General features: G+C 43.6%; 1 protein-coding gene across 2 annotated transcripts in view; it reads left to right on the top strand.

The window, feature by feature from the left end:
* elmo1 (engulfment and cell motility 1 (ced-12 homolog, C. elegans)) overlaps positions 1-26,063 on the top strand; it is a 293,797-nt gene that overhangs the window by 89,762 nt on the left and 177,972 nt on the right. For both annotated transcript variants that reach the window (XM_055655086.1, XM_055655094.1), the window contains 3 exons: positions 8,176-8,275; positions 9,705-9,856; positions 12,023-12,101. In XM_055655086.1, the coding sequence (XP_055511061.1) occupies positions 8,176-8,275; positions 9,705-9,856; positions 12,023-12,101 (331 nt within the window). The remainder of the gene's footprint in view (positions 1-8,175; positions 8,276-9,704; positions 9,857-12,022; positions 12,102-26,063) is intronic.

The following is a 26,063-nucleotide window of genomic DNA, read 5'->3' as shown; positions in this document are numbered from 1 at the left end:
GTAGATGATTGACACTGATTTCCTGCAGCTTTCAGGAATGAGACTTTCTCCATTAATTGATGGACTTTAATGACTCTCCTCCTCCGGTTGTGATTATAAATTATTATGCAGTTTTTGAATTCTTCTGCCTATCCAGAAATATTTGGGTTGATTTTCCTGACCTTTGAAGGGCTGAGAAAGGGGCAAAGATTTGCTTTGTTGTGATTTAACTCCTTGTTGTGATTTAACCTGGATTGCTGGAACTACCATGGAGGAGACACAATGGCATCAGTACCTGGACAGGGTGCAAGGCTCATTGCTGCTCTGCTAACAGGAGGACAGGACTAGTGGGTTGGACTGAAAGCCCTGCGCATTTTGAGACTTCTGTTCCCAGTATAGATGTGCGGTAATCAATGGTTGTAAAGTCTGATGTGTTCTTCTTCACCAGCTAGCTATTGAATACAGCATCGCCTCTGACGGAAGGTCTTTGATCTGCAATGTTAACTCCATTTCTCTTGCTACAGATGGTGCCAGATCTGCTGAAGATTTATCGTATTTTCCGTTCTCATTCCAGGCTTCCAGTATCTGCAATCTCATGCTTGTCCATAAATTCCACCCATATGTTATTCAAACGCTCTTACAAACACATTGTCGATTTTGAAAACGAAGCGAACATTCACTATGTAAATACAAATCTTGTTCAGAGGTTTATTGCAAGTGGAATCTTAATCCAGAGGCATACACTGTAATTCTGCCAACGTTAATGTCTGCTTTCCCAGACATACATAACTTAATGGAACATGTGTCTCTTTACCCTTTCTCGTGCTTCCTTCAAGCTTTTGGTACACAGGTTTAGCATGAAGGCACCTGCACAGTGCAGACTGCAGTCTTTCTACAGGCAGGGTAAACTGACAGTCATAGAGTGATAAAGTGTGGAAACAGGTCCTTTGACCCATCTTGCCCACACCAGCCAACATGTCGCAGTTGCACCAGTCCCACCTGCCTGCACTTGGTCCTTATCCCTCCAAACCTGTCCTATCCTGCAGTCCTACTGTCTTTAGCACAGTACCTTTATGGGACAGTTTCCTTTAATCTTGATCTGCAGGACTGCAACCCAAGTCCAAGGAAGTAGAATTACGGTGGGCAGATCTTTACTGAGCAGTATAACCATAATGGGCCAAATAAACTTTCCATGATTTATATTGCAGGCTTTTCCAAAACAACCTGTCATTAATCTTGCTGAGTGTGATCGAATACCAGCATTGTCTTGTGAACATTTACCTACAGGTTCCCTCGTGTTTTGTTTGTTTGTTTGTGCAATTTTCTTACAGGTCTTCAAATCTCTTTTTTTCTCGAATCTCCGTCAATTTAACAAATTCAATTAGTCTCATCCTAAAGGCCCTTCAGCCCATCGAGTCCACGCCGACCAACGATCACCCCGTACACTAGCATTATTTCACGCATTAGGGACAATTTACAATTTTACTGAAGCCAATTAACCTACAAACCTGTACGTTCTTGGGGTGTGGGAGGAAACTGGAGCATCCAGAGAAAACCCACGCAGGTCACGGGGAGAACGTACAAACACCGTACAGACAGCACCCACAGTCAGGATTGAACCCGGGCCTCTGGCGCTGTAAGGCAGCAACTCTACCGCTGTGCCACACTTCTCATCTCTGGTCATTGTTCAGCTATCTGCCTATTGTGCTTTGTCCTGCCTCTCCTCTCTCCAGCATTCCCCTCCCTACATCCCCTTGCTTCAATCAGTCTGAAGAAGAATCCCGTCCCGAATAGTCAACTTTCCATGTTCTCTAGGGATGCTGCCTGACACGAGTCATTCCAGCACTTTATATTCCCACTAATGGTGAGCATGCTTTCATCTGACTACAAATGTAGTTCTCTGGTTCCTGGAGGTATCTGCCTCTTTTTTTCCAAATTCTCCTTTATAAATCGACACCATTATTTATGTTTAGGTTTATTATTGTCACGGTTACTGAAGTACAGTGGAAAGCTTTGTTTTGCATTCTATTCAATCAGATCAGTTAATACCATACATATACATAGAAACATAGAAAATAGGTGCAGGAGGCCATTCGGCCCTCCGAGCCAGCACCGCCATTCATGGTGATCATGGCTAATCGTCCCCTAGCAATAACCCGTGCCTGCCTTCTCCCCATATCCCTTGACTCCACTAGCCCCTAGAGTTCTTATCTCACTCTCTCTTAAATCGATCCAGTGACTTGGCCTCCACTGCCCTCTGTGGCAGGGAATTCCATAAATTCACAACTCTCTGGGTGAAATTTTTTTTTCTCATCTCAACTACAACGACCTCCCCTTTATTCCAAGACTGTGGCCCCTGGTTCTGGACTTGCCCAACTTTGGGAACATTTTCCCTGCATCTAGCCTGTCCAGTCCTTTTATAATTTTATATGTTTCTATAAGATCCCCCAATTCAAGTTCAAGTGAGTTTATTGTCATGTGGCCCTGATAGGGCAATGAAATTCTTGCTTTGCATCAGCACACAGAACATAGTAGGCATTGACTACAAAACAGATCAGTGTGTCCATATACCATAATATACACTCATGAATAAATAAACTGATAGTGCAAATAGCAGATAATGGGTTATTAATAATCAGAGTTTTGTCCGAGCCAGGTTTAATAGCCTGATGGCTGTGGGGAAGTAGCTTTCCTGAACCTGGTTGTTGCATCATCTCGTATGCATCCTTCTAAACTCCAGTGAATACAAGCCTAGTCTTTTCAATCTTTCCTCATATAACAGTCCCGCCATCCCAGGGATCAATCTCGTGAACCTACGCTGCACTGCATCAATCACAAGTTCAACCTCAGCATATATAATCAAGTCAAGCTCAAGTACAAAAGGTAGAGCAAAGTGGATGCTGCAGAGTGCAGAATATAGTTCTCAGCATTGTAGCACACTAGTTCCATTGATTCCAATGCCCACAATGGGAAATAGGTGAATCGGAACGTAGCTCAGCTTATGGAAGGACCGTTCAGAAGCCTGATGACACAGGGGCAGGAGGCAGCAGCCGTTCCTGATTCTTGTGGTGTGCACTTTGAAGCTTCCATATCTTGCATCCGACGGGAGCGGTGAGAAGAAGGAATGATTGGTGTGGGAGAAGACTTTTAGTGATCCAAATATCTTTTCTATTTGACTGTCAGATTTTATTAATGGCCCCCTGAACCTTGTACTGTGTTAGATAGTACACAGATAAGTTCAGTTTACTGAACTGAACTGACTGAACTTTATTTATAGAGCACTTTAAAAACAACCACTGTTGCAACAAAGTGCTGTACATGACTAATCATAAACATAAAACAAAACAATAAAAACATTAAAAGACAGTAAAAACAATAAAAAACAATAATAGAAACACTAAAACAAGAGCAAAGTCTCATGCAGGGGCGAAAGCCAAGGAATAGAAAAGGGTTTTAAGACTAGTTTTGAAAATGGACAGTGAAGGGGCCTGTCTAATGTGCAAAGGTAGAGTGTTCCATAATGTCGGAGCAGCAACAGAGAAGGCTCTATCCCCTCTGAGCTTCCGCTTAGACCTCGGTACCTCCAGGAACAGCTGATCAGCTGACCTGAGGCACCGAGCAGGAGCGTAGAGATGAAGCAGCTCAGAGAGGTAAGGTGGGGCGAGACCATTTAAAGATTTAAAAACAAATAAAATAATCTTAAAATTAACTCTAAAGTACACAGGCAGCCAGTGGGGGGAGGCCAGAATAGGCGTTATGTGCTCCCTCTTACGTGTTCCAGTTAAAACCAGTCTGAACCAACTGGAGACGTGCAAGGGAAGATTGGCTAACTCCAAAATAAAGTGCGTTACAGTAATCCAGCCGAGACATAATGAAGGCACAGATTACTGTTTCAAAATGCTGTCGTTCAAGAATGGGCTTCACCTTTGCCAGCTGCCTTAAATGAAAGAAGCTGGACTTAACTACCGCGCCTATTTGACGATCTAATTTAAAATCACTGTCCATCTTAAAACCCAAGTTTAAAACTATTGGATTCACATACAGTGCCAAGGGACCCAAGTCAACAGGGGGAGGTTCACGGGAGCCATTGGGACCAAACACTATCACTTCTGTTTTCTTTTCATTAAAATTTAAAAAGTTTAGGGCCATCCAGGATTTAATGTCATCAAGACATAACAGTGGTTTGACTGAGAACAAGTGGCTTGACTGAGAAAGCATCTTTCTTCTTCAGCGGCACATATATCTGACTATCATCAGCATAACAATGAAAAGAGATGCCATGCTTTCTAAGAATGGAACCCAGAGGAAGTAAGTACAGTGAGAAAAGCAGGGGGCCTAAAATTGAGCCCTGTGGAACCCCATATGACAGAGGAGCGGAGGAGGATTCAGAACCAGCAAGGCTTACACACATAGTTCTGTCTGTTTAGTTTATTGTCTCGTGTAACGAGGTACAGTGAGAGCTTTTGCTAGTCAAGTCAAGTTTATTTGTCACCTATGCATACGAGATGTGCAGTGAAATGAAAAGTGGCAATGTCTGCGGAATGTGCAAAAAACTACAAAACAGAATAGAACAGCACCAGTAATTACATGTTGGCTAGAAAACCCCCCAGCAATTTTAAAAATACACCACACAACAGTAGTTTGGTACAGTAAGTTAGTCCCTGGTGAGATAAGAGTTTACAGTCCTAATGGCCTCTGGGAAGAAACTCGGTCTCATCCTCACAGCATGACAGTGGAGGCATTTGCCTGACCGTAGCAGCTGGAACAGTCCGTTGCTGGGGTGGAAGGGGTCCCCCATAATGTTGCTGGCTCTGGATCTGCACCTCCTAATGTATAGGTCCTGCAGGGGGGCGAGTGTACTTCCCATAGTGCGTTCGGCCGAACGCACTACTCTCTGCAGAGCCTTCTTGTCCCGGGCAGGGCAGCTCCCAAACCAGATTGTGATGTTTCCGGACAAGATGCTTTGTACAGCCGCTGAGTGGTAGCACTCGAGCGTCCTCAGAGAGACTCTGAATTTCCTCAGCTACCTGAGATGCCTTGCCTTACTCACCAGTGTGGCAGTGTGTGATGTTCATGTCAGGTCCTCAGTGATGTGGAATGTGAATTGTGCTCAGTGCTAACTAGTCAACAGAAAGACAAAGCATGATTACAATCAAGCCATTCACAGTGTATAGCTATGTGATAAGGGAATATAACGTTTAGTGCAAGGCAAAGCAAGCAAAAAACGTTCAAGGATAGTCCGAGGGTCACCAAAGAGCTAGATGGTACTTCAAAGGCAAATTGCATTGTCCACAGACTGTCTGGTTTTACATTGGTTCTGAGACACTAGTTCTTGTTGCTTGCAGTGAAATGAAATGTTGTCACAAGGTTTAGTTTAGTCAATTGTGCAGGGTATGGACTCCAAACCACTCTTGCTGCTGCAAAGTAAGGCTCTTTGATGCTCTGTAGAACACTTAAACAAAGTAACATTTTGTAATTTGATAACAACTGGGTCTCAGCCGGGAGGCATAAACTACAGCATCCAGCAATTGTTAATCCTTGGAAACTGCATGTTATAGGAATGGTAGGCTCTTCATGCTTCTTCAGCATACTGATGGATCATGAACAGTTTGAGGAATGAATGAGGAGGGATTTATTTAGTCAGAGGGTCAAGGGAAATTATTAAGGCGGAGACGGACAGATTCTTGATTAGTACAGGTGTCAAAGGTTATGGGGAGAAGGCAGGAGAATGGAGTTGAGATGGATAGGTAGATCAGTCATGATTGAATGAAGGAATAGACTTGATGGGGCGAAGGGCCCAATTCTATCCCTTGAACATATGAACAATTTGTCCAGCAGTCTCCCTTGCTGCACTTTAAGTGCCATTGATAATTATATATAATTTGAACTTGCATTGAAATCAGATGTTTCAGTAGCAAGAATAAATACTCTGCTATAAATCACCGATTTTTGTGCAAGCAGTTATTGGTTTTTTAAGTTTGGCTAGTTGGAAGCAATATTGATTTGTGGTACTGGAGCCTTTCATACTATAGTTGACTGTTTTGGCAATTATTAAATATGTTTTTCACTCCTGAAAATGTAGAATGTTTCTGAAATGATACACGGTGGCTTCCAGAGTGTGCAGATAGCTTCTTTACAGCACCATCTTGGGCAGTGCCATCTTAGACAAACATTTGGTCCAACATGGCTGTACCTAATTTAGTTTAGTTTAGTTTAGAGATACAGTGCGGAAACAGCCCCTTTGGGCCACCGGGCCCGTGCCAACCAGCGATCCCAGCACATTAACACTATTCTACACACACCAGGGACAATTTTTACATTTACTAAGCCAATTAACCTATAAACCTGCATGACTGGAGTATGGGAGGAAACCGAAGATCTTGGAGAAAACCCATGCAGGTCACAGGGAGAACGTACAAGCTCTGTACAGACAGCACCCGTAGTCGGAATCGAACCTGGGTCTCGACGCTGTAAGGCAGCAACTCCATTGCTATGCCATCATGTTCGGGAATGCTCTGAAATAGGCTCCCTGCACCTCCTTTTCCCCACTCCCTCTGCAGCAATTTCCTATGTTTCTCTCCAAATGTGTGAGAAATGGATAATTGTGAACACATAAGTTAACCAGCCATCATAGTCTCCAAATTGGAATTGGCCAAACTCCAGGAGGATAAATGGTTCGTTTATAGGTGCAGTGCGTCCGTATGCGATGAAATTTGGAAATAAATGTAATGCTTTGTAATTGCATCTTGTGAATCAAATCCCGTGACACGGTTGAGTGTCACTAAATTGAATGTTGGTGAAATGAGCCATACCATGTTTCCACTTGACGACCTCAATGGAGATCAAAGGTTCCATTGAGCTCTTTAAATGAGATCAGGGAGTTTTCTTGCACCCAGGTGAGCTATAGCACTGAGACCCATTGGACATTCATCTTTGTGCAGTTTGTGGATTGTGACAGATTGGTGGTGCAATGGACTTTCCCACTCTGCAGTAAAATGTTTGGAAATGTGTCACCTGGTTTTATCAGAATGCAGGAGTACTATTCAGCAATGTTTTGCATAATTAAGTGGGTATTATTCATTAGAATGCTACACAGCAATTAGGTCATTATTTTTCAAATCCCCTTCTATTGGCTGGTTTAACCATGAGAGAATGAAAAACATTATTAGTGAATCACCATGTTTAGTTTAGTTTAGAGATATGGCGCGATAACAGGCCCTTCGGCCTACCGAGTCCACCCGACACGCTATCCTTGCACACTAAGGATAATTTACAGTTATATCAAGCCAATTAACCTACAAACCTGTCTGGAGTGTGGGAGAAAACCGGAGATCGCGGCAAAAACACAAGCCGGTCACGGGGAGAACGTACAAACTCTGTACAGACAGCACCTACAATCTAGTTTGTACCCAGGTCTCTGGCGCTATAAGACGGCAACTCTACTGCTGTGCCACTGTGCCGTCCCAGGTGTAACGGGATACAGCAAATTTCATTTTTGTTGTCATTTCAGCAGTACGTTCTTTGTACTTACAGACAGGGAAATGGTCATCATTTAAAAATAAAATCCATGTTTGAAATGAAAGGATGGCCTATAGTTAATTGCAGAAAGCGTAGACAAAGCAAGTGTGGTGCATGCATTCTGTTGTCTCAGGATTCCACAAATTCCACAAACAGGTCATTATCAAATTGCAACTTGATTATCACCTGAGATGCGCCTCAGAAAATAACGTTTTGTTCTGTGAGCTAATTAAAAAAATATATCAATCCGTACCCTAACATGCTACTAATAAATTGGTGACTGTGAGATTGGTGTTGTTTTTGCCTGTAACTCTCCTGATAAAGCTGTGGGTGAGGCTGGTTGCTGACCTGGGAGCTCCATTGAAATCTAGCGCATGGGAGTTGCATGATGTTCTCTCGCCTACCCTATATTATTACTACTAATACTACTTCCTTTCAGATTGCAGTGTTGCTGTTTATCAAGCTAATGGCATTAATATTTTTTTTCCTTTCCAGCTGCCCTTCTGCTCCTCATGCTTGGTGCCTACGTTACCAATATGGCTTGTTTTGATATCAGTTGGCTTTCTACTACTTTATTCTCTTTCCTTGTTTCCCGCTTCACAAATTATTTCGGAGACTGTTCTTCTGCTGTCAAAACTGAGATAATTGAGCTGACTTGTGGATCATTTGTCTTTTCAGCTTCGGGGACATGTTGTCCTTCACCCTGACTGCTTTTGTTGAGCTTATGGACCACGGGATTGTCTCCTGGGACACTTTCTCTGTGGCTTTCATCAAAAAGGTACCAAGATATCCGGGGTCAGTAGCAGACGGGTTAGGGTGCAGTGGTGAGGGCAGAGAGAGTCAAAAGTGTTTCATTGCTATTTGTACCGAAACTGAACAATGCAATTCTTACTTGTAGCAGCACAACAGGTTTGTAACCACAATAATACATAGATAACATAATAAACAAATAATAAACAAACAAAAAAAAGTTCAAGAAATAAAACATAAAAAATAGGTGCAGGAGTAGGCCCTCATGGCTGATCATCCACAATCAGTACATCATTCCTGCTTTTTCCCCATATCCCTTTGATTCCCTTAGCCCTAAGAGGTCAATCTAACTATCTTGAAAATATCCAGTGAATTGGCCTCCATTGCCTCCTGTGGCAGAGAATTCCACGGATTCACAACTCTGGGTGAAAACTTTTTTCCTCATCTGCCAAAACCCAGTACAGTGGATAATAAAACAAAATTCCTCGTGTAACCAAGTGATCGACCATGCAACAATATCCCAAAATAGGACCACAAAAAGGTCGAGTCAATCCTGAGTCTGAGTCTAATTTAACAATTTCCTAGTGTACTGATAGTGTCCATGTGCCTTCGCCACGTTGTGTGCTAACTAGTCAGTGGGAAGACAATACATGATTACAATCGAGCTATCTACACTGTACAGATACACGATAAAGGGAATAATGTGAATAACGTTTAGTTGAGTTTAGTTTATTGTCAAGTATACCGAGATACAGTGAAAAGCTTTTGTTGTGTGCTAACAAGTCAGCAGAAAGACGATACACTATCACAATTGAGCAATCGACAGTGTACAGATACATGATAAAGGGCCGAAGGGACTGTTTCCGCACTGTATCTCTAAACTAAACTAAACTAAATTAGGTACAGCTACACTGGACCAAATGTGTGTCACAGATGGCACTGCCCAAGTTGGTGCTGTAAAGAAGCTATCTGCACACTCTGGAAGCCACCGTGTATCATATCAGAAAGATTCTACATTTTCATGAGTGAAAAGCATATTTAATAATTGACAAAACAGTCAACTATAGCATGAATGGTCACTACAAATCAATATTGCTTCCAACTAGCCAAACTTAAAAAACAATCACTGCTTGCACAAAATTAATATCGCTGAATTATAACAGAGCATTTATTCGTATTGCTATCCTGCTACTGAAACATCTGATTTCAATGCAAGTTCAAATTATAAATAATTATCAACGGCACTTAATGGGCACTTAGACTGCTGGACAAATTGTTCATAAATTCAAGGAACAGAATTGGGCCCTTTGTCCCATCAAGTCTATTCCGTCATTTAGTGCCAGATAAAGTCCAGTAAAGTACGATCAAAGTTAGTCCGAGGGAGTGGATTTGTTTCTATTTAATTGCTGAAACTTTTAAGGTTAGACTTTAAACACTTTCTTTTATGCACTTACCAGGTAGCAAGTTATGTGAACAAAACTGCAACAGATGTGTCTGTGTTACAACGGTCGCTGGCAATCCTGGAATCCATGGTGTTGAACAGCTACGATCTTTACCAGAAGGTGGCGCAAGAGATTACAATTGGCCAGTTGATGCCGCATCTACAAGGGTAAGATCTCAGCAAGCACTTCATTTAGTTTAGAGACACAGCGCGGAAACTGACCCTTCAGCCCACCGAGTCCACGCTGACCAGCGATCCCCGCACGCTAACACTATCCTGCACACACTAAGGACAATGTACAATTATACCAAGCTAATTAATCTACAAACCTGTACGTCCTTAGGAATCTGGAAATACTAGAAGCATAGAAACAGAAAAATAGGTGCAGGAGTAGGCCATTCGGCCCTTCGAGCCAGCACCGCCATGCAATATGATCATGGCTGATCATCTAAAATCAGTACCAGGTTCTTGCTTTTTCTCCCAAATCCCTTGATTCCCTTATCCCTAAGAGCTAAATCTAACTCTATCTTGAAAACATCCAGTGAATTGGCCTCCACTGCCTTCTGTGGCAGAGAATTCCACAGATTCACAACTTTCTGGGTGAAAAAGTTTTTCCTCATCACAGTCTTAAATGGCCTAGCCCTTATTCTTAAACTGTGACCCCTGGTTCTGGACTCCCCTAACATCGGGAACATTTTTCCTGCATCTACCCTGTCCATACTCTTCAGATACTGAGTCAGATTACTATATGCTGGTCCTGATTTACAACAGGAAATGGGTACCACGTTTCAAAACAAAAACTGGAGGAGGATTAAACTAATATTTAGCTTAGTTTTAAGTTTAGTTTATTATTGTCACGTGTACTGAGGAACAGTGAAAAGTTTTTAGGAATGCCGCCAGTATTTAAAATTATAATTGTCTAAACTGACTAATTAAACAGGGAATCTCTCCTCTTCAAAGAAGATTTTGTAAATTGAGGCACTTTATATGGAAATGTCAGCACCAGGTATTGTGAATATAAAAGCTTCATCAATAGATCCTTTAAAAATGTCTCTACCCAGAGAGTGGTTAAAATATGAAATTCCCAATCTAGTTTGAGTTTGCGTTTAGTTTATTGTCATGTGTACCAAAGTCTTTTGCTGCGTGCTAAGCAGTCAGCAGAAAGACAACACATGATTATAATCGAGCCACCTACATGTACGGAAATATGATAAAGGGAATAATGTGAATAATGTTTTAGTGCAAGATAAAGTTCAGTATAGTCCGATAGTCCGAGGGTCTCCAATGAGGTAGATGGTAGCTCAGGATTGCTCTCTAGTTGTGGTAGGATGATTCAGTTGCCTGATAACAGCTGGGAAGAAACTGTCCCTGAATCTGGACGTGTGCATTTTCACACTTTTATATCACTTGCCTGATGGAAGAGAGAGTGGCCAGGGTGCGACTCATCCTTGATTATGCTGGTGGCCCTGCCAAGCCAGTGTGGGGTGGAAATGGAGTCTACGGAGGTTGGTTTGTGTGATGGTTGTAATATTGGGTGAAAGAACATAGATACAATAAGTGAAAAGGGGGAAGTAAAGAATATGAACGCATAGGTAAGGGCTTGTGTTGTATATGATGTGGAAGGTGTAGGTGAGAGAAGGCTTATATGGAGCACAGTACCAAAGTGGCATATAGCAGGGCTTTCAACAGTGCTGCTTAAAGCCCCGTTATTCTGCTGTGAAACCCTTGCAGGGCTACTCTAGGTCTGGCAAGGAGTCAGTACGCTGAATCCAGTGAGGACCCTGGTTTGTCCTGATTTCTCTTAATCATAGTCATAGAGCACGGAAACAGGTTCTTCGGTCCAACTTGCTCAAGCAAACCAATCTACACTCGTCCTGCCTGCGTTTGGTCCATCTCCCCCTGTGTTGGAATAAGCTTGAGAATAGAGAAAGATGGTGCTGTCTGTATGAAGTTTGCACGTTCTCCGTGTGACCGGTGTGGGTTTCCTCCGAGTGCTCCGGTTTCCCACCACATCCCAAATACGTGCAGGTTTGTCGTCTTCTGTAAAATTGTCCCTAGTGTGTAGGGAGTAGATGCGAAAGTGGGATAACTTCGAACTAGTGTGAATGGGTGATCAATGGTCAGCGTGGACCAATGGTTGGCCGAAGGGCCTGTTTCCGTGTTGTATCTTTCAGTTGGCTCACAGTCAGCAATTTAATTTCATTGCGATTCGGTAGATGTAAATCTGAAGAAATTCTTTTTGTTAAAATTGATGGCATTGGTCTTGTATATAATGTACAAATCAAATGTGTGTTTACATGCTAATTTGTTTTTTTGATATTCTTGTTACAAAAGGATCGATCCTGACATTCAGACGTACACTATTGCTGTGATAAATGCACTCTTCCTTAAAGCCCCTGATGACAGGAGACAGGTATTTTTATAGATAGTTTTCAATCTAATGAATAATTTGACAGTTGCCAAGCTCAATACAATGATAACTTGTGTTAAACCTGAGTATTTGATGTTATTTTGCACCACCTCAAAGCTTGTTGATGCCTTTTATTGTTCACTGGTGCTCTGGATATGAAATAAACCTGGAATATGTTTTGAGTAAGGTTGCATCACACATATTGCTATGTCAAGTCAAGTCAAGTTTATTCGTCACATACACATACGAGATGTTCAGTGAAATGAAAAGTGGCAATGCTCGCGGACTTTGTGCAAAAAGACAAACAAACAAACAACCAAACAAACTATAAACACAATCATAAACACACACATATTCTTTTACATATTAAATATTGGAAGGAAAAACGTTCAGTAAAGTTAGTCCCTGGTGAGATAGGAGTTTACAGTCCGAATGGCCTCTGGGAAGAAACTCCTTCTCAACCTCTCCGTTCTCACTGCATGGCAACGGAGGCGTTTGCCTGACCGTAGCAGCTGGAACAGTCCGTTGCAGGGGTGGAAGGGGTCTCCCATGATTTTATTGGCTCTGGAGTTGCACCTCCTGATGTATAGTTCCTGCAGGGGGGCGAGTGAAGTTCCCATAGTGCGTTCGGCCGAACGCACTACTCCCTGCAGAGCCTTCTTGTCCTGGGCAGAGCAATTCCCAAACCAGATGGTAATATTCCGGACAAGATGCTTTCCACAGCCGCTGAGTAGAAGCACTCGAGGATCTTCGGAGACACTCTGAATTTCCTCAATTGCCTGACGTGGTAAAGGCGCTGCCTTGTCTTACTCACGAGTGCTGAGGCGTGTGATGTCCATGTCAGATCCTCAGAGATGTGGACTCCCAGATATTTAAAACATCTACACCAGTCCCACCTGCCTGAATGTTGCCCGCCTCATGCCAATATCCCTCTAAACCTTTCCTATCCATGTCCCTGCTGAAATCTGTTGAAATTATACCTGTCTCAACTAATCCCTCTGGCAGTTTGTGTAAGAAAGATGCCCCCTCAGGTTCCTATTAAATCTTTCCCTCTCACCTTCACCCTATGTCCTCTGGTTCTTGATTCCCCACAGGATTTCAGAGAATTCTATTGTTGGCATTGCTCACACCTCACCTTTAGTTTGCAACTGCTAAAAAAAATGCTGTAAAATCTTGCTCAGATAGTTTGATGCCCTTGTACTGTATGTTGAGAAATTACATTGGTAGGTTTATGTAAAGTATCTATATTACAAGGAAGTAAAGGAATGAAGGGCTTGGGGGCTAAGTTGGCTCACATGGAACAGATGAACAGCAATGCCAGTAATAGTGGGATAGGCTTGAGTTTGACCCTAGTATTTTGAATTGAATTGAATCGAATATTTTACGTCAAGTCACGGTGAAATGCTTTGCACGCAAACTTTAGGTATGCAATAGTCACCACATAAAGGGCGCTGACAGAGTATCCCGTGCCAGGCACACTCTTGTTCTCCCCCCCCCCCCCCCCCCCCCTCACGCCGGGCCCCCCCCCCCCCCCACCTTTGTTCTCGTCCCCCACCACCCCACGCCGTTTTTTGTCAGTGTATGTCACTTGGTTCAATGAGGATGTAGCCCGCCCGGTTCATAGACCTGGATGCCAGCTTCACTGGCACCACAAGAATTTTGTGTAAATGCTGTTGAAACATGAGTTGTGTGTTCCCAGAGGTCTCTGTACAAATGTATGAAACAAGGAGGAGCTGGATGGAATATACAAATCTGCACAGAGTATCTATGTAGACATAACTGTGGATACGTGTCAACATTGACCATCAAGTATCTATTTTACATTGATTCAACCCTCAGATATTTTATTCTCCCCACGTCCCCTTCAACTCCTCAATCTTCAGCTAATTATGGGCAATTTATACTGGCCGATTAACTTACAGCCTGTGTAGGAAGGAACTGCAGGCTGATTTACACCAAAGATAGACACAAAATGCTGGAGTAACTCAGAGGGACAGGCAGCGTCTGTGGAGAGAAGGAATGGGGGATGTTTCAGTTCCGAAGAAGTGTCTTGACCTGAAACGCCACCCATTTTGTGTCTAACCTACAATCTGCATGTCTTTGGGATGCAGGCAGCAACCGCAGGACCTAGGGAAATCCATGTAGTCAGCTGAGAATGTCCAAACTCCACACAGACAGAAGTGGGCCTCAGAATTGAACCCAGATCACTACTGCAACTTCACCAGCAGAAATAGTGATTGTGCTTTAGACCCAATTCACTTGTCTGGTGCTGTGTGAGAGAAAGTTAAGTCTTGGATATTCTCACTTCCAGTTTTTAATTTCTAAGTATGTTTGGATAGAATAATGACACGTGAGCAGCTGGTATTGGCATAGTTGTGTTGGTTTTGTCATCTGACTGCAGCAGCTGAAAATCTGTGGAACTGGTTGTCCAGAGGGCTGGCCAATTTCCTGGCCCAGTACTGACAACTTCCTAATTTGTAGGCTAATTTTTCCAAGCCTGCAGCAAGCTGGATTTTTGGAAATACATCTTGGTTAATGTGATGGGCATTTTTATATTTGAAGCACAACATTTGGAACCTGGTAACCAATGGTACAGTCACGGGGTTGCTAGTCATGGCAATTGTGATCATTATTGCACACAGAAATGCGTGAGAACGACAAGTGAGTTTTAATGGCCGTGTCAGTTTGAGGAAGGAAACGGTGGCTCGAAGATTTTGGCCAAACAAACTGTAACAGCCACAAAACAGTTATTTGAAAAACTGGGGTTTATTATCCAAATCCTTCCACTACTATGGGACTATTTGGGGTTCACCAAACACTTAATTTGGGTTAACCATGACATCAGTTAACGTCCATCGATGTGAGAGTTACACGGGAAAGGCATCCAGGAAAAAATAGCAAGCACTGACTGCCTTTGGTTTTTTTATAGAAAGGAACTGCAGATGCTTCTTTATAGACACAAAGTGCTGGAGCAACTCAGAGGTTCAGCCAGCATCTCTGCAGAAAAAGCATGTGTGACGTTTCAGGTCGAAACGTCAACACGAATATCATCAGAGGCAATGAGATGGCACTACTAATCAGCCACAAGCAACCACACAAAAAAGTGATGGTCCAGACCATCTCAAGATGGCTGAAACAGGTTCTAATAAAGGCTGGGGTGGATACTAACATTTTTAAATCTCATTCCACCAGGGCTGCAGCTACATCGGCAGCTATGCAGTTGGATGTACCAATGGACCAAATCCTCAAGGCAGCAGGATGGTCAGGGGAAAAAACACTCCAACTATTTTATCATAAACCAGTCATTAAACCTGGTCATTAATCATTAAACATTTGCAGAAATAATTTAAGTTCTGTAATTTAATTACCCCATAAATAGGGGCTATAATTTGTGTTAATCAATTCATGGATTTCAATGTCGGATTCATGTCTAAAATATGTTGACACAATGCCTCCTACAGTCATTAAGGCAGATGTGATGCATGGACTCGTTTCCACGGCATGAAATCACAGAGCTTTGAAATCTTCACGTAGTCACTCACGTGACTCCGAAGTAAAATAGTAAGATTAAACGAGAACTTACCAGTTCGAAGTTTGATCATTATTTTATGAGGAGTACGTTGAGGGAATACGTGCCCTCCGCTCCCACCGATGATCATATACTCAACTGGTATTTCTTTCTCTAATCTTACTATGTTTAAGTCATTACAGTTATCTGTGATTTCACACCGCTGCTTTGAAGAATGACACGCATGCGTCCTGGTGGGGTTCTTCACGTATTCCCTCAACGTACTCCTCATAAAATAATGATCAAACTTCGAACTGGTAAGTTCTCGTTTAATCTTACTATTCAAAGTAACATTAGCAAATTTGCAGATGACACAAAGCTGGGTGGCAGTGTCAACTGTGAGGAGGATGCTATCAGAATGCAGGGTGACTTGGACAGGTGGGTGACTGGGCAGATGCATGGCAGATGCAGTTTATTGTGGATAAATGTAAGGTTAGCAAAAACAGGAAGGCAGATTGCTATCTAAGTGGTGTCAAGTTGGGAAAAGGGGAAGTACAACGGGATCTAGGGGTCCTTGTTCATCAGTCAATGAAAGTAAGCATGCAGGTACAGCAGACAGTGAAGAAAGCAAATGGCATGTTGGCCTTTATAACAAGAGGAGTTGAGTATAGGAGCAAAGAGGTCCTTCTGCAGTTGCATAGGACCCTAGGGAAACCGCACCTGGAGTACTGTGTGCAGTTTTGGTCCCCTAATCTGAGGAAGGACATTCTTGCTATTGAGGGAGTGCAGCGTAGGTTTACAAGGTTAATTCCCGGGATGGCGGGACTGTCACATGCTGATAGAATGGTGCAGCTGGGCTTGTACATTCTGGAGTTTAGAAGGATGAGAGGGTTTCTTAATGAAACATATAAGATTATTAAGGGTTTGGACATGCTAGAGGCAGCAAACATGTTCCTGATGTTGGGGGAGTCCAGAACCGTGGGCCACAGTTTAAGAATAAGGAGTAAGCCATTTAGAACGGAGCCAAGGAAACACTTTTTTTCACAGAGAGTTGTGAGTCTATGGAATTCTCTGCCTCCGAGGGCGGTGGAGGCCAGATCTCTGGATACTTTCAAGAGAATGCTAGATAGGACTCTTAAAGATAGCGGAGTCAGGGGATATGGGGAGAAGGCAGGAACGGGGTACTGATTATGGATGATCAGCCATGATCACATTGAATCGCGGTGCTGGCTCGAAGGGCCGAATGGCCTACTCCTGCACCTATTGTCTATTGTCTATTTTAGGCAGGTATCTTCTGATTTAATTTATCTTATATAAAAGAATATTGGCATTGAAAGCTGCTGGGCACACGTTAAAAGGATGAGCATTACACCAGCAGAATCCTCACCATTATCTTTTTGTCATTCAGATTTATGAGCTTTCATTGTACTTTCAAATACATTCAAGCTGTTTGTTGAACCTCTGGAAATCTTACTCATTCAATCTTTTATTTACCGAACTAATTGATAATTTCAAAGTTTGACCTACTTTTTCTCTAAATCTGTGCATGACTGATTTTTAACGTGACACCAAACTTGATGAATATTGTTTAAATTGCCTCGGAACATTTCTCCATTCTTGTTTTTGTTTTCATTTTTGAATTGATGGATTGTTTTGGGTGTAGCCTTGGGCTTTAGAGAAGAGATTGTCTTGCCACTGGTGACTAAATTGAGATAATCCAAATCCGGTTGCAATCATGAGTTTTGAAGTGCGGCATAAAAATGGCAAACTTTAGCAAGGATTACTGTTTGATGGGTAATTCTGCTTGATTAAGAGAACAATTTGTTGTCTGGGCAGAAATCTAGATCGGGTTAGGATTAGACATACGTCCAATATCAGCAAAGGTGCAACTTTTAAACCCATAGCCTCAGTGTAACAGAGCTCTGAAAATGTAGTTCCATGTGTTGCCTTTTGATACAGCCACATAGTGTTTCTTCACAACATAGAAGGAGGCCATTTGGCCCATTGAGTCAGCGCCAGCTCTCAAAACAACCCCTTCAGTAGACAATAGATGCGGGAGTAGGCCATTTGGCCCTTCGAGCCAGCACCACCATTCACTGTGATCATGGCTGATCATCCACAATCAGTACCACGTTCCTGCCTTCTCCCCATATCCCTTGACTCTGCTATCTTTATGATCTCTATCCAACTCTCTCTTGAAAGCATCCAGAGAATCGGCCTCCATTGCCTTTTGAGGCAGAGAATTCCACAGATTCACAACTCTCTGGGTGAGTAAGTATTTCCTCATCTCCGTTCTAAATCCCACCCGCCCTCTATTTATCTGAAACCCCTTCCTTAATTGCCAGTGAGTTCAGACTCATGGTATAAGATGTCCTTGGTGCAGACTAGATGATGTGCTGGCTGACTTTCTCGGCCCATTTAAACTGGGAACCTGTAAGAATGCAAACAAAATTAAACTTGAATTTATTGATGCTTTTGTGCCTCTTTCAGAGCAAATAAATCTCAAAGGTTATGGGGAGAAGGCATGAGAAAGGGGTTGAGAGGGAAAAATAGATCTGGCATGATTGAATGGCGGAGCAGATTTGATGGGCCTAATGACCTAATTCTGCCTCTATGTCTTATGATCTTATGCTCAGGTGACAAAAACATGAGCCCTCAGCCATGTTATGCAGGAGCCTGGAAAGACCATGTGGTGATGAGAATAAATAGTTTTTACCTTGTTTCTTCTCTAATATGTGCAACATCACCGTGGAAACTATTTGGCCCATTAAATCCATCCAGCCTCCCAGAGTAGAAGGCCATTAATCCCACTGTAAAATATTTTTATCTCTTCATTGGAAGGAAAGCAAGCTACATTTCATTGCCCATCCATAATTGCCATTGAGAAGATGATGCTGAGCCTCCTTCTTGAACCGCTGCAGCCCATGAGGTGGGAATGTACTTGCATGGCTGGTTGGGAGAGAGTCCCACGATCTTAACTCAGTGACGATGAAGGAACGGCAATGCATTTCCAAGTCAGGATGATGTGTGGCTCGGACGGCAACTCGTAGGTGGTGGTATTCCCATGCCTCTGCTGCCTTTGTCCTTGTAGCTGGGTTAGAAACATAGAAACATAGAAAATAGGTGCAGGAGTAGGCCATTTGGCTCTTCGAACCTGCACCTCCATTCAATATGATCATGGTTGATCATCCAACTCAGTATCTGGTACCTGCTTTCTCTCAATACCCCTGATCCCTTTAGCCACAAGGGCCACATCTAACTCCCTCTTAAATATAGCCAATGAACTGGCCTTGGCTACCTTCTGTGGCAGAGAATAGTAAGATTAAACGAGAACTTACCAGTTTGAAGTTTGATCGTTATTTTATGAGGAGTAACGTTGAGGGATTACGTGAAGAACCCCGCTAGGACGCATGCGTGTCATTCTTCAAAGGAGCTGTGTGACATCACACATAACTGTAATGACTAAACATAGTAAGATTAGAGAAGAGATACCAGTTGAGTATATGATCAAGGGTGGGAGCGGAGGGCACATAATCCCTCAACGTTACTCCTCATAAAATAACGATCAAACTTCAAACTGGTAAGCTCTCGTTTAATCTTACTATTTTACTTCGGAGTCACGTGAGTGACTATGTGAAGATTTTAAAGCTCTGTGATTTCATGTCGTGGAAACGAGTCCATGCATCACATCTGCCTTGATTATGGGGAGAATAGTATTAACATCATTAGACATCAATACGATATTGAAAACCAACGATAAATATATTAACACCAAATTATAGCCCCTATTTATGGGGTAAAATTATATTACAGAACTTAAAATAGTTTCTGCAAATGTTCCAGGTTCAATGACTCGTTTGTTATAAAATCGTTGGAAAGTTTTCTCCGTTGACCATCCTGCTGTCTTGAGGATTTGGTCCATAGGAACATCCAACTTCATAGCTGCCGATGTAGCTGCAGCCCTGGTGGAGTGATATTTAAAATGCTAGTGACTGCTCCAGCCTTTATTAGGACCTTTTTTAGCCATCTCGAGATGGTCTGGACTGTCACTTTTTTGTGTGGTTGTTTGTAGCTGATTAAAAGTGACATTTCTTTGCCTCTGATGATCTTAGTATACTCCATATATAATAGTAAGTGTGTTACAATACAGAGATGATCATCTGTCGGGTAGGCCCTGAATTTTCTTTTTAGGCCTGCTAACCCCTGTCTGTTCTGTTTGACTAATTCATTGATGTGAAAAGTTAAATTTCCAGATGAAATAGTCATGTTGTCCAGCCTTAGTTTCTGTACCGACTGGACCCTTTATGCCGTGACCAAGACCATCAGCATGACTGTTTTCATAGTCAGTTTCTGTAGGGACAGAGCTGTAGCTGGAGACCAGTTTCTTAACATGGTCAGTACAATGCTCACATCCCATATTTGGGAGTACCTGGTTCTTGGGGGATTAACATTAAAAATGCCCCTCATGAGTTTGGTTACCAGGGGGTGTGTCCCAACAGAATGCCGCTCTGTTCCTTGCCACAGGTATGTTGACAGAGCACTTCTGGCGCAGTTGATGGCACTATAACTGAGCCCCTCATCGTAATGGAGGCTTGCCAGGAATTCCAGAACAGACGGGATGTTCATAGATCTGTGGGTGATGTTATTGTTGTGACAGTACATTTCCCATTTCTTGATGTACACCAAGTACTGTTTTTTGGTGGACTGTCTGTGGGCCGCTGAAATAATATCCACTGTTCGGTCCGTCAGTCCCAGGTGTAGTAGAGGTGCTTTCAAACTCTACAAATTAATAGGTTTATATAATTATGACATGGGTAACTTTCCCTTGTTGCGGGATGAACCAGTAAATTAGGTCTATGATGGATGGTGATGCATGGTTCTAATACCATGTCGAGTATCACCGGGAACCATGGTTGAGTAGGCCAATCGGGTACTATCAAAATACCAGACGCAGAGTCTTGCTGTATTTCCCTTAATACCCGACTGATGAGGCAGAAAGGAGGGAATGCATAAACAAACAATTTCCCCAAATGCAGCGAAATGCATCTGTTGCCGCTGCCCCAGGGTCTGGTTCCCATGAAACATAATTCGATAACTGGAGATTGAGCCTGGATGCGAATAGGTCGATATCTGGTGTTCCATACCGTGCTGTAATTTCAGCAAATACATTTTTATCCAACATCCATTCAGTGTTTTCATTGAATTTGCGTGACCTGGTGTCTGCCACTAAATTTAGTTTACATAGTAAGTAGGTAGCTGATATCCAAATATCTCTCTGGATACACTATTGCCAAATTGTGTTGGCCAGATTGTCAAATGATGTTGATTTGTTTCCACCCATATGGTTGATATATGCTACCACGGTGGTGTTGTCAATTTGTAGTCTAACATGCTGGTGATATAACCCAGAACAATATGACTTAAGGCCATGGAATGCACTTAACATTTCCAAGTAGTTTATGCCCAGTGTTTGTAATAATTATGCCTCCTGTGCATTCCATCTCCCCCACAGCTGGAAATGGAATTGGTAGCACCCCAACCAAGTGCACTGGCATCAGTTTGTAGTACCACAGACAGGTTGCTGATAATGATTGGATTGGAACAATGCCTAATGTTATCTTTCCACCATTTTAGTTCCATTATGGCCTCTGTTGGTAGCTTCATTGGTCTGTCAAAATGACCACCATAAATTTTTTGAGTGCTCGTATTTTAGACCTCTGTAAATATCGATAATGTAAAGGTCCGAATTGTGTGGCTGGAAACGCAGCCACTATTTTGCCACTTATTCTTGCTACCAGTCTGTTGGATGGTTTAGTGATGTCAATGATTTTGCTGCAAGCCTCTATTAAGGCTGTAACCTTTTCTTTCGGCAAAGTCACTGACATGTGAACTGAGTTAATGGTGAACCCCAGATAATCCATTGTGTTAAATAACATCTGTGGTCACCTCTTATGGGTACTGTATAGTAAGCATCTTTTAAAATCAATGCTTGCCATGTAGTAACCTTTGGAAATGAATTGCTTAGCAGTAACAAAGATTTCCATCTTGAAATGAATATATTGTACGAAAGTATTCAAATTAGTCAAATCTATGATGATGCGGCAACCACCATCTTTCTTGTTTATGATAAAGATTTTGGACATGAATTCCTGTGATTCGTGTTGGGTTTTCTCAATTACTCCTTTTTTATAAAGCCGCTGTAGTTCAGCATGCGCTTTTGATTTTCCTATGCCTGTAAGCACGAACATTTGGTTCGGTACATGCTGAACTGGAGGGTTATGTTTTTGTATAAATTCTATGGTATAACCCTATACTGTTTAAAATATAAGTGTCGGTAGTTAACTTATTCCATGCATCCAGATAGAATTGTAATCTCCCACCAACCTCTATGCTCCCTTTAATTCGTAAGGAACCAGACCCGCCTACCTCCATGGTTACTAGTGGTAGGTTTGTTACTTTTTTGGCTTCCTCCGTGGACGTTGATGCTGGATCTGTAGTTGGGTCGGTGTTGAGGGTTAGCGCATTTCCCAGGAAGGCCAGTCTGGGCCATGGCCTAAAAAAGACCGATGTTGAGTGTTCCTGGCCTTCGAGCTTTCACCAGTTTGTCTTGGCCGACTGGTGGTGCGTAGGGGTGCTATTTCTGGCCAAAGTAGTTTTTAGACGTTGCTTTAATGAGCCCTAGGGTTTAAGCCTCTACGTCAAGTTCTTTTACCTGTTTGGATAAGTCACCTCCAAATAGTAATATTGGTGGTTTGGAGGTTCCAGGTTTGCACAGGCCTGCAAATTTGGGGTCTAAAGCCGGTTACCCCGCCAGGAGGATGGCACTCTTCCTAATGCTATTTAACTCGTATTGGGAGTTGCAAAATAAAGCCAGTGCATCCTGGTGATCTTGTGTCATGTCTTTTTCGTTTATTGTGCGGGCGAAAGCCGTAATTCCCTCCGTTAGGACTTTCAGAACTTTCTGTAGTTTCAAGTCCCTGGCTCTGATTGAGGCTCTGACATGTTTCCAAATACACGGGTTGACACTGGGAACATTCAGTGATTTGCAGTTCCCTGGTGGTAAGTGTCTTGCTGTGGTGTCCAATAATGCCTGTCCTTATAGCTGGTTGAATTACAAGTAGTCGATACTTGCAGCTATTTTAGGCTCCAGGTTTTGGCCAGTTTGGTTGGGTTGAATGAACTGGGACACCATATCCAATAGGTTTTCTTGCACCCCATGCACACTAGGAGTATGTCCTGCACACTCCTCTTCAGGGTCAGCCCAGAATTGACCCCCTGTACTCCGCTCTGATGAGGGAGAAACGCTGTGCAGCCCAAGAGGTACTGCTGTAGGACTTACTAGCTGCCCACTGTGACTAGTCTCCATCTCCCGGAGCCTGCCACTTGGAGTATTTCCTCCAGCAGCCGCTCCAACCGGCTCCAATGCTCTCGGGCACTGGCCACTCGCGGCTGCTCCTGTTCCTCAAGCCGCTCCAACCGGCTCCAATGCTCATGGGCACTGGCCGCTCGTGGCTGCTCCTGAAGCCGCTCCAACCGGCCCCAAAGCTCACGGGCACTGGCTGCTCGCGGCTGTTCAAAGTCGGACTCATCGGAGTCAACGACTCTGTTAGTTTTTTATTTCGCTCTACCGCCCGGCCGTGGACGGTGCGGGAGCGAAGTCGGGCACAGCTGTTCCCTTTACGGGAGATTGGCGTGCCGTTGGCTGCTGCTGCTGGCTGCCCGCAACTCCGCGGTTCTCCCCCGCCAGCTTTTTCGCAGCCTTCGTGGATCTGTCCATGCCTCCACCTGTAAAGTAAGTGGAAAGAACACAGAGTCTCCTTACCTGCTGTTCCCCTTTCAAATTCTGCCGCTAAGGGGAACCCCCTGCTGTGACTCGTTGCAATGCGTGTAGGGATATGACACGCATGCGTCCTAGCGGGTTCTTCACGTAGTCACTCACGTGATTCCGAAGTAAAATTCCAGAGATTCACCACTGTGGGCGAACTGCCACTTGTCGCCGTAGCGGCCCATCGGGGAGCGGCTTCTGGTGGTCCTGACGTCTTCAGCCACCCCCCTGTACAGGAGCTAAGACTGGGAACTGTACCGCCCTTGCAGGTGAGCAGGAGAGTGGGGTTGTTTGCAGTTGCAGAGGGAGGGGGCAAGGGAGGTACAGTTCCCAGTCTCAGCTCCTGTACAGGGGGGTGGCCGGAGACATCACAGCCCGAGCTGCGCCCCCTCATCTGCAACCCCAAGAACAAGACGTACCTTGCACACCATCAGCTTCTGTCCCTACGGGAAGCGTGTTCCTCTGGAGTTGGAATGGGGCTGGGCTGCTGCTGGCTGTGCGTCTCTGGGATCTCCGTGATTGTAGTGGGCCTGGGGGTCGGTGTCCCGTTGGTCCTGACGTCTCCGGTGACTGGCATTGTATGCTGACGTGAAGACAGTGCAAAGCCCCCACGCCGGTGCAATGGGCGGGGAACTGGAGAGGGGAGGGAAGGGGTCACACACATGGCCGGGAAGCCGAGGGGTGTAGGTGGGGTGAAACTGAAGGGAGCGACAATCTGCTGTTGCCTGCCCGCTGAGTTAAAACGTTCCCATGCAAGACTCACGATACACTGTGTATCGTGAGTCTACCGTGGGAACTTTTTAACTGAGCGGGCAGGCAGCAGCAGATTGTCAATTATTAACCCTCCCGCGCAATATACCCTCACCTCTTTTATGAATGGGGATTTAGTTCCCCTTTCTTCGAGGACCGACCGGAAGTTCCGCTGTCACCTCTGCGGGCCGCCCTCGGTGAACGTCTTCAAGGACCTTTCTTCAAGGATTGAAAAAAATGTCCGCTATTCGGAGCTTTTCGTTATTTGGATCTTCGGATAAAAGGTTGTGCACCTGTACTCAAATTCTGGAAAAAAACGCTCCTACACCAACAATAAAAATGTGGATTTCAAACATGTTCGAAACATTACACCTGGAAGATATGAGACTCCTCCTCGCAGGCAAAGCAGACCACTTCCAAAAGACGTGGTCTGCATTTATGGACTTACTACAAGCATAAGGTGCAATAGTAATTTAAAAAATAAATGGTGCCAGGATCTGGTAACGGGGGGTGAAAAATATGGTTGGTATTGTGGTGGCTCCTAAGGGTCGTGCCATCATACTGCCGAACCCCTCGGCACAGGAGTGGTGCATTATATCCCGACTACCGGCTCACCACTCCACATCCCTTCAACCGGGAGGAATACAATAAAGGTGCTTCTCAAAACACTGGACTTCGTGCCTCCTTTCGAGACCCACGCACCACAGTATATCCATTTTGCGGAATTTTTTTATAATAGAGCGATTGTTTTTCTTTCTTTTCTAGGGTCTATTTCTTAACTTTCTTCTCTAACTCTCTTTCTAATGGGCTTTCTTTTCCCAACACTTTCCTGCACTATCACGACTCTTTCTAGCTTTCCTTACTTCTTTTATTTCTATCTCTCTTAAAGCTCAAAAAATGAAGGGGTACAACAAATGTAATAAGATATGTGGTGTGTTTTACTGTAACTTATTGTACTTCTAATAAAAATAAAATTAAAAAAAAAAAAGATCATGGCTGATCAACCAGAATCAGTACCCTGTTCCTCCTTTCTCCCCATATCCCTTGATTCCGTTAGCCCTAGCAGCTATATCTAACTCTCTCTTGAATACATCCAGTGAATTTGCCTCCACTGCCTTCTGTGACAGGGTTTTGAATTATCTCTAGTTTGGAGAAAATACATTGTTCGGACAAGGGCCAATTGAAATTATCAATTGCCTTTGAGGGTCCTTGAAATATTCACATGCATCTCCCGCCACCCTAGAGCCTCTGAGCGTGACCATACATGGAGCTTGATTCTTGGCATTTTAACTCTCGAGCTCCAGGATGGGAAGCATTCAGATGTGAAATTGGGAGGAAAGGAAGGTTCATCGGCCTGAATGATGCAGCTACTCAACCAGATACAGACAACTCCACAACCAAGAGGCACTCAAGCTGAACGTGAGATGGAGAAACATAACTAACACCTTTCACAACCCCGGGAGGTCTCAAAGCATCCAGCAGCAGTTTGAGTGTTTTTGAAGTGTAGCAATGTTATAATGTGTGACTGAGGGGAAGCAAATATAAATAATTCCAGCATTCTCAATTGGAGTGTTGCAAAAATTAAAACTAACGGCAACCAGTGGTTAATAGAAGAGCAAAACTAAATCTGAAGTAAAAACAATAAAATTGTTGCGGCACCCGGTGGTTGGGCCACTAGCTACATGAACCCTCAGCAGTCGGGGGTAGGGTCATGTGACTGGGCAATGGCAGGGAGGAGTTGTCACGGGGTATAGGGGTGTGTCCTGGTATATATAACAAACCATGGGTCAACCCTCTCTATCTCTCTCTGACTTCGAACTGACCAGCTCTCTTCTCTCTTTGGGTGAGTGTCCTTCCCAGCAGAGTCTTAGCTCGAGCCCAC

This window comes from Leucoraja erinacea, chromosome 2, assembly GCF_028641065.1.
Source record: "Leucoraja erinacea ecotype New England chromosome 2, Leri_hhj_1, whole genome shotgun sequence".
Classification (NCBI taxonomy): Eukaryota; Metazoa; Chordata; class Chondrichthyes; order Rajiformes; family Rajidae; genus Leucoraja; species Leucoraja erinaceus.
Note: the sequence above shows the minus strand (reverse complement) of the source record. Positions and strands in the feature narration are given on the sequence as shown.